General features: G+C 39.8%; 1 protein-coding gene across 4 annotated transcripts in view; it reads left to right on the forward strand.

The window, feature by feature from the left end:
• klhl13 (kelch-like family member 13) overlaps positions 1-16,429 on the forward strand; it is a 215,369-nt gene that overhangs the window by 161,621 nt on the left and 37,319 nt on the right. For all 4 annotated transcript variants that reach the window (XM_043704362.2, XM_087992242.1, XM_043704361.2 and 1 more), the window contains one exon: positions 8,331-8,463. In XM_043704362.2, the coding sequence (XP_043560297.2) occupies positions 8,331-8,463 (133 nt within the window). The remainder of the gene's footprint in view (positions 1-8,330; positions 8,464-16,429) is intronic.

Raw genomic sequence — 16,429 nt, forward strand, 5'->3', positions numbered from 1 at the left:
ATGTCATTAACTTTGCTTCTTTCTCTATAGATGCTGTAAGGCTTGCAGTTTGTTTGTAGAAGTTAGATTTTTTTTCAGATGTCTGGAAGATTTTGCTTTCATAATAGCAGTATAGCTCTGTTAGCAGGGTCAATGACTGTTCCCATCTCCCAAACCTTTTCTGACCCTTGTTATGTGGTACCTCCACCCCACTAATTCGAAATCCTTCTCTTCTGAGCAAGGATTTTTCAGCTCTGCTGCCTTAGTGGTGTTCCTTCAGATATAGTGACTTAAACTTTAACTCTTTTTCTCCTTTGTTACACATTTCTGTTTGACCTTGTCTTTTCTCTTCAGTTTCGCCTTATTAAATTGAGATTGATCACCACCATCCCTCCCCAGCCCACCTTTTAGTGTGATATCTTAATTATAATCTTGTATGATTTCCCAGCTTATTACTAACAGCACAACTTAAGTGAAATAAAACGCATGTAACAGCTCCTTTTCCCAGCATTGTTGCCAGTGCCCCATGAACTGAAACCATATCGCTCTGAGAATTGGGTTTTTAATGCTTTGATCTGTTTGTGGCTCAGTTCTCACTTCTGAGTCATAAGATTATATATTTAAGTCCCACTTCTGGCACAAGAATCCAGATTGGCACTCAAATGCTTTGCCAAGGGATGTTGGACGGTGAAAGGTGTGTTTCAGATGAAACCTTACCCTGAGGTGCTACCTGACCCCTTCAGTTTGAGGTAGAAGATCCTACAGCACTATTTCCAAGAAAACGTGGGAGTTATCCCGATATTTTGTCCAATATTTATCCTCTAATCTATTTTATGTGGTTGATATTGGGCTATCATCACTACTTGCAGGAGTTTGCAACATACCATTTGGTTGCCACAATTGCTACAGTTCAAAAGTACTTGACACTAAATGCTATGGATGTTGCAAATCTGAACTAAAAAATCAAAAAGTGCTGGAGGTGCTCAATTGAGTCATACAACACCAATAGACCCTTCAGTCTAACTCATCCATTCTGACTAGGTATTCTAAACTAAACTAGTCCCGTTTGCCTGCAGGGAATATCTATCTAGAGAAATAGAATTGATTCTTCAGCTCGAAGACCTTCCATCACTACCACTTTGCTTATAAAGTGCTATGGGAAGTCTGTTTGTTGTGGAAGTCACCATAAAAATGCAGGAGGTTTTACTTTTTTATGCCAGTTCATACATGGTATTCAGAATTGTCTCAGGAGCTCCTTTTGAATTTGGATTGTGGAATCTCAAACAAGCTCATCCCACCTTTATCGCTAGTTCCCACATGCACGACAACAACTAGACCTTCCCAATGTTCTCCTCCAGCTGCACAAAGCTGACCATTCAACCTTTGGAAGTCCAGGTTTTAGATTTGAGCAAACAGATATGCAATAGCTTTGTTGTTGGGTACAAGTCTCATTGTACAAATAGATATGTTAGGTCAAGATGAGTTATAAGCGATGTACAGGATGCACTACTTGTTTTGAAAACTGGCTGCTTTTATTTAAAGGTTGGAATATATATACTGCCAGTGTTTCTCAATCTATTGACTGAGGTATACTTTCTAAAAGTGAAACTTGAGCTCTTTATGATCAGACGGATATCTTAGGTGGCCACCATGGGATACAGGCATACCAGTCACTCCTGTGACCCGGAAGGGAAACATCATCGCTGCCCCATACACTGAGACAATGTCTTCACAAGCCTCATGTCCTCACACTTGTGCATAGCCTACAATTAAATAAAAATGAGCAGCACGTGACTCGAAGGAGGAAGGGAGCTTAGCGTTGATGATGCTTCCTTGTGTGGTACATGGAGTGATCCCTCAAGTAAACTGACATAAAGACATATAATACCAGAGAGTGCACAGACCAGCTAAAAATTGAACTAGCAGGAAAGCAATCAATTGAGTATTTATCCTAAGGATAGAATTTGCATACTGCCACTCCTGGAAGTATAAAAATAGCTGATTCCTATCAAAATCTATCATTGTATTCAATGAAGCTGCTTTCCTACTGCTCTTAGCTTGCAAAGTATGAAGAAGGAATTAAGAACTAATAAAATAGAGATGCAGGGCCAAATGATATGTAGTACCTCCATAATGTGAGACCTAATGATTTCCATTGTGATTCTTAGTGACTGTATCTGTAGCAAGTGTTGATTGCTTGAGGAACTCCAGGTTACCGTTGATGAGCTGGAGTCTGACCTTCAGTCAGTGGTCATGGACAGGAAGGTATGACCTTGAGTGGAGTAGGTAGAGTGATACAGAAGGTAGTGCTGAAGGAGCTGAGCTGGTCAAGTAGAGATTATTGCTTCCTATATGAATGAAAACGGGTGCTATAGGGAGGATGAGCAAATTGTTCAAAGCACCATGGTACAGGGAGCCATTCAAGAGCGGGAGAAGAAAGAAGAAAGACATGCAGTTGTTATAAGGGAGTATAGTCAGGGGGGAATAGACACTGTTCTTTGTGGCCAGGATCAGGAGTCCCAAAGGCTGTGTTACCTGTCTGATGCCTGGGTTCAGGATATCTCATCTGGGCTCCAGAGGAACGTGGAGTGGGAGGAGAAATATCTGTTTGTCGTGGTCCAACGATATAGGTAGAAAGAAGAAAGAGGTTCTACTGAGGGAATACAAGCAGCTCGGGGCCAAATTAAAAAACAGAACCAAAAAGTTGGTAATCTCAGGATTACTAACTAAGCCACAAGTCAATTGGCACACAGTCAACAAGATTAAAGAGGTAAATATGTGGCTCAAAGATTAGTGTGGCAGAAACTGATTTGAATTCATGAGACGTTGGTACCAATACTGGGGAAGGAGGGAACTGTTCGGATTGGATGGATTGCACCTGAATCATGCTGGGACCAGAGTCCTGGCAATTCACAAAACTAATTTTGTGGATAGGGCTTTCAACTAAACAGTTGGATAGTGGGTTCAGTTCCATTTAAAAATATGCAAAACATTAAAGTGGGGGAGGACTTGGGAGAGGTTATTCAAACTTCCAGAACATGTAATAGGACAGAATATGGAAATTTTGTGGACAAGTTGATAGCTACAGAGTCGGTTGCATCTGGGTTCAGCCGGATTCAGCCATTCACTTGTCTCTTTTTCTTTTCTTGTTCTTCTCCATTCTTTTTTCAAAATTTACCTTGTGAAGAGAGCGAGCGGCAGTAACTGCTTTGGAGAGTTGTAGCAGCTGAGGATGGTTGGTGAGTCTGAGTGGGACAGTCGGCAGACTGAGGTCTGGTGTGGTCAGATGGCCGTCAGCAGCTTGCAAGCCTATTGTACTTGCCCAGTGTAGGGGTGAGCAAGACTATGTGTGGAGAATTCCCACCAGAGAGTGACTACAGATTGTAAAAGGACTGTAATGTTTAAGCTTTTAGCTTTGTTTCTTTATCTTCCTTACTCATTCTATGAAGAGCTGTAATGTAGAACTTATGGCATTTTCCTTTATTTCTCTACTTTTGTACCTAATCTATTTTAGTACTGAATATTTGTAGCTAGACACTTTGAACCGAAGATGGTGCCGTGCATGGCGACATTGTACACTGCATTCCTGTACTTTTTTACTTACGTACACATGACAAATCCTAATTCTAATTCTAAATTCTGAAAGGATCAGGCAAAATTAATCTTCATGCACAGCAGATAAGGGGATAATTATGAGAAGGGAGACAGTCAACACAGGACTGAAGGTGTACTTAAATTGCAGCAGTATATGGAACAAGTTAAATGAGCTTGTCACTCAGGTTAAAATTGGCAGAGTATCACAGAGACATGGTTGTAAGGAGACCACACTGGGAACTAAATATCCAAGGATATGCATCCTATCAAAAGGACAGGTAGGGGGTGAGATTGCTTGTTAGTAAGAAATCAAATGAAATGATAGCAGGCAGTGATATAGAGTCAGAAGGCATAGAAACTGTATGGGTAGAGTTGAGGTACCTGAACAAGAAAGGCATCGAAGGATGTGCTAGGTTGGTAAAATAAATGAAGTATGTTTGGAGGAGACTTATCTAGAATATAACCATTGGCATATACCTGATAGGGTGAATAGTCCGTTTTGATGCTACAAGAATTGGTCAGTCTATGTTTCTGTGTAATTATGGTTTGGAGATGCCGGTGTTGGACTTGGATGGACAGAGTTAAAAATCACACAACACCAGGTTATAGTCCAACAAGTTTATTTGGAAGCACTAGCTTTCAGAGTGCTGCTCTTTCATCAGGTGGTTGTGGGAAGGAGCAGTGCTCCGAAAGCTAGTACTTCCAAATAAACCTGTTGGACTATAACCTGGTGTTGTGTGACTTTTAACTCTGTGTAATTATCTTGTCTGTAAATGAATATTTTAATTTTAGCATATATGTAACAATTTGACATTGTGCTTTTGGGTAAAATTTAACCAGACATTGATGAACTAACAAAAGATCACCTAAAAAGCCCCTGGAAAAACAAGTTTAGAAGTGATGACAAATTTATGATCCAAATATAAACCCGAGGATACATTCTCAGTGACTCAAGGCATTCTTTGTATGTTATGCTACCTAACAAACCTAAAGCAGTAGAATCTACTCATTTTAGAATAAGCCTAACATGTCACTTCATTAAAGTGATCCTGCAAATCATAATGAAAAAAAAAATGCATTTGAAGCATAATTTGGTGACACACAGACTGGATTTACATCAGGAGTAGCAACAAGAGAGGGAATATTTAGCCCAAGAACAATCTTCAATAATTATCTAGAATTAAACAGCAAAATTTACATGTTGCATAGATATATTACTGGAATTTGACATTGGCAGCAAAGATGTGAGAAGCCTCTGTCACCTCCAATTTAAAGCCACAAATTAGTCCTTTCCGCATCCTACTAATTCACTCCACTCGTGCATTGTGAGCTATGTTTTCAAGCCTATCTTGGGTGTTTTCATTCCTTCCTACAGATTATAATATTGAGATATTCCTGCTACAGGAGATGTGATGATGAGTGAGGGTGGTTGTTATATGATTTGAGACCTGTAATACAAAAAAAGTTGAAATATTTGTCTACCTGCTTTTAAAAAAAAACCTAGCTTTAGATCCTGTTTAACAATTTAAGGTGAAAGAATATAACTATCTGACTGAGAATAATGTATTTGAATATGGTTTGAAAAGTTTTGCATTGGAAATAAAATTAGCATTTTTCTTTAGAGAAAACATCACCCAGGGACCCATAACAATGTTATCCATTAGAATGAATCCAAGCACTTCTTAATGTTTTATTCAAAAAGCATTAACTTTGATGTCACGTTAAAGTTCAATGGCTTTTTTAGTGTTATAAATATGAATGTTACAACACTTTGTCAATCATACCCTATCCGGACGTCAGTTGTATTATTTTTCCATCAAGTTTACTCCTAGCACATCATAGCCCCAAAGAAGCTTGAAAACTTAAGAAGGATTGTTCGAGTGGATGTGAAAAAAATGTTGCAACTCGAGAGAGAGAGAGAGAGAGAGAGATCATCCAAATAAAGGACATTCGAGTCGAAAATAATCTCCCTGATAAGTCCAATGAGAATAAACCTTTTTGGAGTTGTGAAAATGAGGAATGTTGAGATGAATAGCATTGAGTGGATTTAAGGACAATTGAGATATCCTCCATCCTGTTCTTCGTCATGGGCATATGTGATTGAGATGAAATAAATAGGGTAGGTAGGTAAAAGCTTATATGACATAGTAAACCCAACCACAGAATGAACTGCAGCGCAAGGTCATGCAGTTTTAAAGCCGACAAACAATGGTTTATGAACTCATTTGCTGACCAGAGGAGTATTTGTCACAAATTAATATTACAGCTTCAATGAAAATTGCATGACATTTCATCAACCTTTATCATGGGACACCTTGTGAAGAAGACAAAAGGAGTTTCCAAAGGTGTTTGGATAGGTTAGATGAGTGTTCAGAAAATAATTGCAGATGAAATATCATGTAAATTTGTCCTCTTCAGCAAGATATTTATCAAAGCATATTATTTAAATGAAGAGATACTATACATCTTGGAGGCATGGAAAGATCTGGGTATCCTGGTATAGAAGATTCAGCTGCCTGAGATAAGGGTGCACCTTATGAGGAAAGGTTGAATAGGCTCATCTATATCTATGGTGTTCAGCAAAATGAGAGATGGAGAGGGAAAGTATATAATTGAGATATACAAGGAGTACTGAACAAGGTGTATGCTGAAACAGAGTTTTCCCTTGGAGAGTCTAAAACTAGGGCATACAGTTAAAAATAAGTGGTCTTCCATTTAAGACTGCAATGGGAAGAGATGGATTTTCTTGGAGAGCGTCATGAGTCCATGGAACTCTGTTCATTGAATATTTCTAAGACAAAGATGGATAGATTCTTGGCCAATAAGGGAATCAAAGCACATTGGAAGTTAAGTGGTTTGTGGACTTTAGGACACATTAGATCAGGCATGATCTTATCGAATGACAAAGCAGGCTCCATAAATGTGAGGTGTTGTATTTTGGAAAGGCAAACTAGGGCAGGAGTTGGACAGTTGACGGTAGGACTCTGGGCAGTGTTGTTGAACAGAGATATCTCGAGTTGCAGGCCCACAGTTCCTTAAAAGTTGCATCGCAGGTAAACAGGCTGGTGAAGAAGGTGTTTGGCATGCTTGCCTTCATTGGTTAGAACACTGAGTACATGATTTGGGGTGTTGTGTTACAGCGATAGTGGGTAACAATGCAGAGTGGCAGAGCAGAGGCTGATAGCGAAGTTCAGTACCCATGGGGATGGCCTCAACTGGGACCTTGGGTTCATGTCACACTGCAGGTTACCCCACAGCACTATATACTCACTCTTACATTCACTCACTCTTGCACTCTCTCTCTCTCTCTCTCACACACACACACTGTTACTCTCTCTGTCTATATACACACACACGCACACACCCATGCAGACCCTCCCTCATCCATAAGCATACTGCCCCCACACTTGCACCAACACACGCACTCTCTCACGCATACCCCATCACACACACACGTATAAGTTTATGGGTTGAATTTGTTTTTGCAGAATTACATTTTATTTTGCTCAAAAACTGCATGAATCCATATAAAACTCTGTAAAACTATACAGAGGCTTTGTCAGTTTTACATAGCTTTGGGACACAGACAGATTTCACACCTATTGTTTAAAAAGCTGAGCTGTCTTGAGAATGTAATTTAAAAAGCTCTGGAACTTGCATATAAAAGAACAGAAACCAGCATATCCCATTCTAAAAGATGAAAGTTTTAATCTAAGATTGTTTACTGTGTCACATCTCCATGATGCTGGACCTCTTTGGCTTTAAATTCTGTGAACATGATCTTTACCCCCATAACCACCCGGTGAAGGAGCAGCACTCCAAAAGCTAGTGTTTCCAAGTAAACCTGTTGGACTGTAACCCAGAGTTTTGTCATGTTTAAACTGTGATCCTGAAGACCTCCGGAGCAGCCAATTCAGTTCAATAATTTTTGTTGAAGATAGTTGCAAACTATCTTGTTTTTATTCACATTTGATGATCTCCTGTTATGATTTGAGATATTCGTAGAACTGAGTCTTCTCAGTTGCCTCATTTATCATTGCTACTCCTGACTGGATTTGTTACATGCTTAGAAAACTGCTAATTTTGAAACCACCTTTTTTTTTTCTATGGCCTTTCGGACATGTAGGTGTTGTAGCCTCATGACCTTTAGTGCGTCATTTTAAATTGTGCCTACTCCTCTTGCCTACCCTCATCACTGAACCTGGTTTGGTTTCCCAGTTTTATGTTGCTGGAAGATTGAGGCACATGACATAAAATAAGAAGGAGCTTCAATTCTTTTCATGGACATTATCATGCCATCTAAAGTGCTAATTACAATTTCATACGTGCAGCATGCAGTATGTCAAATTATTTTAAAAATACACCACGAAATGAAAACCAGTTAACATTTCAGGTACCATTTGAAAAGAGATTGTTGGCTGTGACAGCAGGAGAGCTTTTGTACAAATGGTGCTTATGTGTCTGCCTGAACAAGGCAGCAGGGGCTCGAGCTTAACGTTTGAGCTCTCAATGTGTCTTCTATATTGCAACAAAGTTTCAAAATAGATTTGCTGCATTCAGTCATGGTGTGAGACTTGAGCTTTCTGTCTTGAGGTGAGTGCATACAGGCTAAACAAGCAGGTTTGTATGTTTATCAAACTTGTTGGAGAGCAATTAAACATCATGTAGATATAGGCAGCCAGTGTTGATGAGATAAGTGGTTCTAATGTTCCATTTCATAACTTATAGCCTGATCTTGAAATATCTAAATTTTGCAGGGGTTTGACCAACTCCGAATTGAAGGCTTACTTTGTGATGTCACCCTTGTGCCAGGGGATGGTGATGAAATATTTCCAGTCCATAGAGCCATGATGGCCTCAGCTAGTGACTATTTTAAGGCTATGTTCACAGGTAAGATGCAAAGAAAAGAGTCACAGCTCTTGTGACATGCAAGGAATTGTATAATCAGTTGACAAATGTTCTAGTGCTCAGACCATTTTCAACTTTGAAAGACATTGGCATGTACAAGAATGGATATTCTGACAATGTTTACTGTTCTCTTCACTCACAAAATGAGAAGCACTGCTGTCTGTAGGATTGTCAACACACCAGGGTGGTTCTAGATTCTCCAGGAATTGAAGAGTGATCTCCAGGCCACTCGTGTGAGGGAATCACAGAAAATTCATTGGGAGACTTAAAAAATGTCCTTGAAAATTGTTTGAATGTTTAAAATAAGAGGTTATTAAAAAGTATTAAAGATTGCTTGAACTTATCATTTTATGATAAAGACCTTGTTAGATTGCACAGTCAATGGGCTGTGAGGGTGCACTTGGCCCAAGAACACCAAGGCTATCACCATCGACCCACCAAGTCCCTTACAGAACCTAGATTTGAACCAGAGAGTCTGTCTGACCTAATTTACTGACCTGTCATCACTGATTTCCCAACTGGTGAAAATAGATTTTCCTTAGTAACTATCAAAAACATACATGAAATTCTTTACTGATGTTATCCTGGTGAATCCATTCGTGCGGGCTCAAGCGATTTAAGGCTCATTGTGAGATTTTCGAAAAAGCACACAGTACCTCAATTGTGATTGAACTAGTGTCTTGAATAGAGACCTATTTCTGCCTATATCATTGTTCTCTATGCTCCTATTTATAAAAGTGAACATCAGTTCATGCATGCCCACATCAGAAGTAAGTTGTACAGGATTAAATATACAGTTGCACTTTGAAACTAAGTATGAACACTCGCCTCTGCCCCCTGATTCTCCCCAAGTTCTGGTATACTGCTGGTGTTTTCCATCATGAATACTGATGTGATATACTTATTCAGTTCTTTCACTATTTCGTTGTTCCCCATTACTATTTCTCCAGCTCATTTTCTAGCAATCCGATGTCCACTCTTGATACCTTAAAATAACTCTTGCAATTTTTTTAATGTTATTAGCTAGCTAACACTCTTACTTCATCTTCTTTTCCCTTTTTACTTCTTTAGTTAACCTCTGCTGGTTATTTAAAGGCTTCCCAATCCGCTGGCTTTCGACTAATCTTCACCACGTTGTACACTTTTTTTTCTTTTGATTTTATGTTGTCCTTGACTTCCCTTGTCAGCCATGGTTGCCTCATCCTCCCCCTTAGAATTTTCTTCTTCTTTCTTGGGATGAATTTCTGCTGTGTCTCCTGAATTACCCCCAGACACACCTGCCATTGCTGCTCCACTATCTTCCCTGCTAAGCTCCACTTCCAGTCAACTCTGGCTAGCTCCTCCTTCATGTCTTTACAGTTATTTTATTCAATGGTAATACCATTACACCTGATCCCAGTTTCTTCCTCTCAGAATTCACTCTGCAGTTTATCATATTATGGTCATTGCACCCTTGGGTTTTCTTCACCTTAAAATTCTGAATCAAGTCAATCTCATGCACATTACCAAATCCATAATTGCCTGCCCTCTAATGGGCTGCGAAGAAAAACACCTTGTAGACATTACATAAATATCTTGTTTTGAGATGTGCTGCTAACCTGACAATCCCAGTCCATGTGCATATTGAACTGCCCCATGATTATTGTTAAAGTTACTTTTTTGACATAGCTTTTCTATTTCCTGAATTATTTTCTTCCCCACATCTTGACTACTAATTGTTGGGAGGCTTGTACACAACATCCATCAGAGTCTTTTTACCCACACAGACTCTAAACCTTCCGACTCGATAATCACTTCCTATTATCAATTTAGTTTAATTTCTTCCTAACTTTTCTCCCTCTGCCCAGTTGCCTGTCCTTTTGATAGGATGTGCATCCTTGGATATTTAGTTCCCAGCTCTGATTCCCTTGCAGCCACATCTCTGTAACACCCACGCATCATACCTACCAATTTTAATGTGTGCTATAAGCTCATATTTATCTTGATAAGTATACTACATGCATTTAAGTATAACAGGGTGAAGGTGAGGACTGGAGATGCTGGAGATTAGAGTCAAGATTAGAGTGGTGCTGGAAATACGCAGCAGGTCAGGCAGTATCCGAGGTACAGGAAAATTGACGTTTTGGGCAGGTGTCCTTTAAGTACAACACGCAGGTCCTCCCTTCTCATAATTTTCCTCAAGCTCTGGTTATGGATTTGCCAGGACTCTAGTCACAGCACAATTTAGGTGGAGCCCATCCCATCAGAATCACTCCCACCTTCAAAGTATTGATACTTTCGTCCCATAAATTTGAACCTGTTTCGGCTATTCCAATCTTTGAGTCACGTGTTTATGTCTTTGATCTTATTGACCTTGTGCCAGTTAGCTCATAGTTCAGGTAGTAATCCTTTTTTGGTTCTGCAGTCTAATTTAGTCCCTTGTGTATAATCCCTCAATCGGACCTCTTTCCTCTTTCTACTACGACAACTGGGTCTTTCCCCTCCCACTCCAAGTTCCTCTGCAATTCTGATGATAACCCAAACCTGAGCACTAGGTAGGCAACAAGCCTTTGGGTCTCTCGATCGAGGCCACAGATAATGATGCCTATGTCCTTGCCTATCCCATCTGCAATTACAAGTGATTTCTCTTTTCTCCCTGCCTCTTGAATGGCTTCCTGTCCCCAGTGCTGTGGTCAGTTTGCTCATCCTTCCTACAGCACTCACTCTCATCCAGACAAGGAGCAAAATTCTCAAACCCTTCAGCACTACTTCCTGGATCAGTCTACCTTATGCATTCATAGTCACACTGTCCTGTCCCTGACCACTGAGTGAGTTTGAGGTAATTAATCTAAAGGAAGTGACTGCCTCCTGAAACATAGCGGCAGGTAACTCTCCCCATCGCCAAAGTGTTGCAGTGTTCGAAGCTCAGACTCCAGCTCATCGACTCTGAGCCAGAGTTCCTCATCAACAAACAAATCACTTCGAACCACAATGGGATCCATCAGCTACCACATCAGGCAGGAGTAATATGTTGCTTGTCCTGCAATATTTTATTTACTTAGCTCTTAATTTGAATTTTAAAAATTTCCAGCTGATCTTTCAGTTTGTAACTTGTCAATATTTTCCCTATTTCCAAACTGCAAGTAGTCAGAAAAGCAGCTATCACCAACCAGTGAACTTACAGTTGACCAGTGATGTCACTGTTTTACGCTGAGTTCCTGATTCTGAGTTTCAATCTATCCTGTATTAAAAAAAAACTCCTTGCAAGCTGAGCTGGAAAAAAGCAAGCAAAAAGCACCTTGTTCCCCACTGCACCAAATTTCCATGCTATTTCTAAATTCCTCAAACTGTTTACTTGCTCAGACTTGTGCCTCACTCCAGATGTGATCTCTGATTCCTCGCTGTGTGCTTTCAACAGGCCCTCCCTGAAGTAGCTCTACCCTCTTCCCATATGTTTGCAGCAATCAACTTCACGTTAACTGGCCTATTAGTGTGTTTTCTGGCTACCTTCCTTCTTGAATGGAAAGATTATATTTTCTATAATCCAATCTGCTTCAATCTTTCCAGGATCGAGTGAATTTTGGAAAATTCACAGCAATCCACCTACTACCTCAATGGCAAACTCTTTTAAGATCCTAAAACAAAGTGCAGCTGAAGCCAGGGACTTATTAGTCTGCAATTGCGTTAGTATGTTCAATGCCAAGGAGTGTAAGGAATAAATTAAATGAGCTGCAAGCACAGATTCAAATTAGGAGCAATGATATTGTAACCATTACTGAGAGACATTGCTGCAGGATAGTCAGGACTAGGAACTAAACCTACGAGGTTATAAGTTTTGGAGGAGGAATAGAGAAACTGGCAGAGGAGGTGGAGTAGAAATTAGTGATGAGCAATAGAATCACTAGGGACGATGTAATGAAGGGAAAGCACTCCAGTGGAACTGAGGAACTTGAAAGGAACTGAAACCATCAATGTTTTATATAGACCACTTCGTAGCAGCTTAGAAGTGTTACATTGTATAAATGTTGAAATTGGGCAAATATGTCACAAAGGCAGGGCTGTATTAATGGGGCATTTTAATCTTGACACTAGACTGGGAAACAAAAAAAACCTGCCAGAAAGGTGGTGAATTTCTAGAGTGTGCTCAGAGTAGTTTCCTATGGCAAATGTCTTAGATGCAACAAGGGGACAAGTAATACTGAATCTAGTAATGAGCAATAAGCTTGATTTAACTAGTGACTTAGTTGTTCGTGAGCATTTGTCAGAGGGTTCATAGCATGATTGGGTTTCATGTAATGTTTGTAAGAGACAAGCACAGATCGGATACGAGGACATTGATTTTAAGTCAGGCAGAGACTGTCCACAGTAAACTGGAAAAAGGTAAGTTATAGGAAAAACAACTGAGGAACATTAGAGGAGTTTCAAAGAAAAATGTAATAGTATTCAAAAATAGTCTGTACCCATGAGAGGAAAATCTCCACCTCACTCAAAAAAAAAAAGCTATGGAGATGGAGATGGGCAACAGCATAACATTAAAAGAAAGGACTTATGAAAACAGAAAGATCAATACAGATCCCACAGAATGAGGCAAATTCAAAAACCAACAAAGGCCACAAAGTGGCTTCTAAGAGAGGCTAACAAGGGTGATGAAAGGAAACTTGAAAGGGGCATAAAAGACAAAAAGAGATTTTATAGTTATATAAAGGGAAATATGATGGCTTAAAGTACTGTTGGCCCACTGAGGGCCAAGTATGGGGATATTGTCAATGATGGAAAATCATTTGCTTCAATACTCACAGCAGATAAGGAGGATAGCTTGCCTGCAGTCCCAAAGTTAACAAGAGAATCATAAAATTAGCTGAAGTAAATAATCGGGAATGGGGAAATTAATGGAACTGAAGAGCAACATATGCCCATGGTCTGATAGTTTCTGTCCACGGGTTTTAAAGGAGGTTGGAGAACACATTGCCAATAGCTTAACCATAATCTTTCAGAGTTCCATCCAGAGTTACGTCTCTCGATTGGAAAGTTGCTCATGTCACTCTGCCCTTCAAGAAGGGTGACAGATGAAACCTGATATTTATTGTCCAGTTAGCCTGACATCCGTTTTGGGGCAATTTTTGGTGTCTACAATCAAGGATAGGGTAACTGATCAGTGTGAAAGGTTTCAGTTAATCAGGGAGAGTCAGCATAGATTCATGAAAGGTACATCATACGTGACAAACTTTAGAGTTTCTTTGATGAGATGATAAAGGTGGACAGAGGTAAGCCAAATAAATAGATGCTGTTTATCTGGACTTGGAGAAGGCTTTTAATAATTTAAATTTAAATCTCAGATAGACTAATTTTTAATAAGCAAGAGTATCTGGGGATGTGAGTCCAAGGGATGCATATGTAGTTAGGCCACAGATCAGCCATGACCTTATTGAATGGCAGAGCAGGCTCAAGGGGCTGAATGGCCTACTCCTGTCCTCCTGAATGTAGTTCCACAAAGTTCCTCACTACCTAATTCATAGCTATGACTGGAATTTGTTCTGTATCCTCTACAGCAAACGCAAAGTAAAATGGTTTTCCATTTCATTATTACACAAATATACAAACAAGGAACAGAACTATGCTATCAGGAGATCAAATGTTAAGAAAATGTGTACAGTTAATGACAAGATCCTGAATAACATTGATATACAGCGGGATCTTGGGGTTCAAGTCTATAGCTCCCTGAAAGTGGCCACGCAAGTAGATAGGATGGTAAAGAAGGCTTTTGGGCTGCTTACCTTTTATTGGTTGGGGAATTGAGCATAAGAGTCAGAATGACATCTTACAGCTTTATAAGACATTGGTTACACTTAGAATATTGTGTTCAATTCTGGTTGCCACATTACAGGAAGGATGTGGAGGTTTTGGAAAGTGTGCAGAAGAGGTTTACCAAGATGCTGCCTGGATTAGAGGATATGAACTATAAGGAGAGGCTAGAAAAACGCAGTTGTTTTCTCTGGCCTGGTTGAGGCTGAAGGGAAACTTGAGAGAAATCTGTAACATTGAGATGCATAGATAGGGTTTATGGTCAAGGTCTTTTTTTTCCTAGAGTTGAATTACCTAAAACTAGGGGGTATGCATTTAAGGTGAGAGAGGGAAAGTTCAGAAGAGATGTGTGGTGCAAAGTTTTTTTACATAATGTAGGATAAGTATGTAAGTTAGCCCATTGAGCTGGAAGATTTGTTTTCAGACATTTTGTCACCATACTAGGTAACATCATTAATGAGAGTCTCTGGTGAAGTGCTGGTGATATGTCCTGCCTACTTATAAGTATTGTATAAGTGTGGTAGGAGTCAGAAACGAGCTGCCAGGGGAGGTGATGGAAGTAGATAAGATGGGAGCATTTGAGGGACTTTATTAGATAAGGATATGAATATCTAAGGAATGAAGGGCAAGCAGAAGGGATTAGTTTGATTTGGCATCACGTTCAGCACAACATCATCACCTGAACGGACTGTTCCTCTGCTGTTACAGTTCTACATTCTGTGTTCTAATGTTTGTTTACAGTAGTGGTGTACTTGTTCTGAGTATTCTGAAGTATCATCTTAAATATCTGTCACTGCTTCTGTATTGATCTATCTGTAGCCTGGAGTCCTAGTTCACTTTAGGTAGCTCAGCTTCCATGCCCATGTGGTTGTTTTTATTTAAGTTTTAAATATTAGTCTTAAACCGACTTTCCTTGCTTTCCAAATGAATGTTCAAACATATTAAGGTTGCTGCTATCTAGAGGTGTGCTTTACTCTGATGTCATCAGTTAATGCTGTTACAGTCTGAGTTTTGCTCAGTCTTTGTGTTGTTCAAGTATAGCGAACAGGGAAACCACTTTTAAAACACAGTTCTACTGAGGTATGCTAACTATTTATTACTGAACCAGGAATTCAGCATCATGAACCAATAATTGAGACATAACTGCAAATCCCAGCAGGCAGCAGGAGGAATTTAAATTTAATTAATTAAACAAACACGGAAATAACCATAAGGCTACTACCAACTATTATGGAAATCCATCTGATTCATTCATGTCCTTTGAAGAAAGAAATCTTCTTATCTGGTCTGGCTTACATGTGGCTTCAGACCCACAGCAATATCCTTGGCTTTTAACTTTCCTATGAAAATGTCTAATCAATCAATTGGTTCTTGCAGCATGTTGTGAGCATTTATAATAAGAACACAGTCATGTATCATGAGGGGCATGATGTGGTGAATGGCTAAGGTCTTTTCCCCAAGGTGGGGGAGTCCAAAACTAGAGGTTAAAGGTGAGAGGGGAATGATATAAAAGGGCTCTCACGGGCAACTTTTTCACGCAGAGGATGGTGCATGTGTGGAATGAGCTGTCGGAGGAAGTGGTGGAGGCTGGTATAATTACTACATTTTAAAAGGCATCTGGATGGGTACATGAATAGGAAGGGTTTAAAGGGATACGGGCCAAATGGCAAAAGGGACTGGATTGGTTTAGGATATCTGGTCAACATGGGTCTGATTCCATGCTGTACAACTCTGACTCTTTGTAGACTGCCTATCATTGACCTTAACATGCCGAGCCAAGTCAAATTTGAAAAATCTTCCTCCATAACATTTTTAGACATTTTGGATGCAATCCTAGGGTTTGATCTTTCGACCTGGCAGAGCAGACCCATTAGAATGACTGCAGAACGCCTCTAGGGCCTGTACAGTTAATCTGTCTGAAATTAATAAGCAGCAGACCGAGGGTCAAACCTATCATCTTATAACATGGATGACTGCAAACTAATGCACCATTCTTAACCCACCTCATCTTACTGTCACATCAACACTTCTGTGTGAATCGCCACCAAGCAGACAGCTCAATCCATCTTATAAACATCCACATCATTCCGAAAACAAAACCTCTTGGACCATAAGCTGTGGCAGCAGAAGTATGCCATTCAGTCCATCCAACATTCAGTGAATTCAT

Source organism: Chiloscyllium plagiosum, unplaced genomic scaffold (genome assembly GCF_037043375.1).
Source record: "Chiloscyllium plagiosum isolate Xiang-an unplaced genomic scaffold, Cpla_swu_hap1 HiC_scaffold_11, whole genome shotgun sequence".
In the NCBI taxonomy this organism is placed as follows: Eukaryota; Metazoa; Chordata; class Chondrichthyes; order Orectolobiformes; family Hemiscylliidae; genus Chiloscyllium; species Chiloscyllium plagiosum.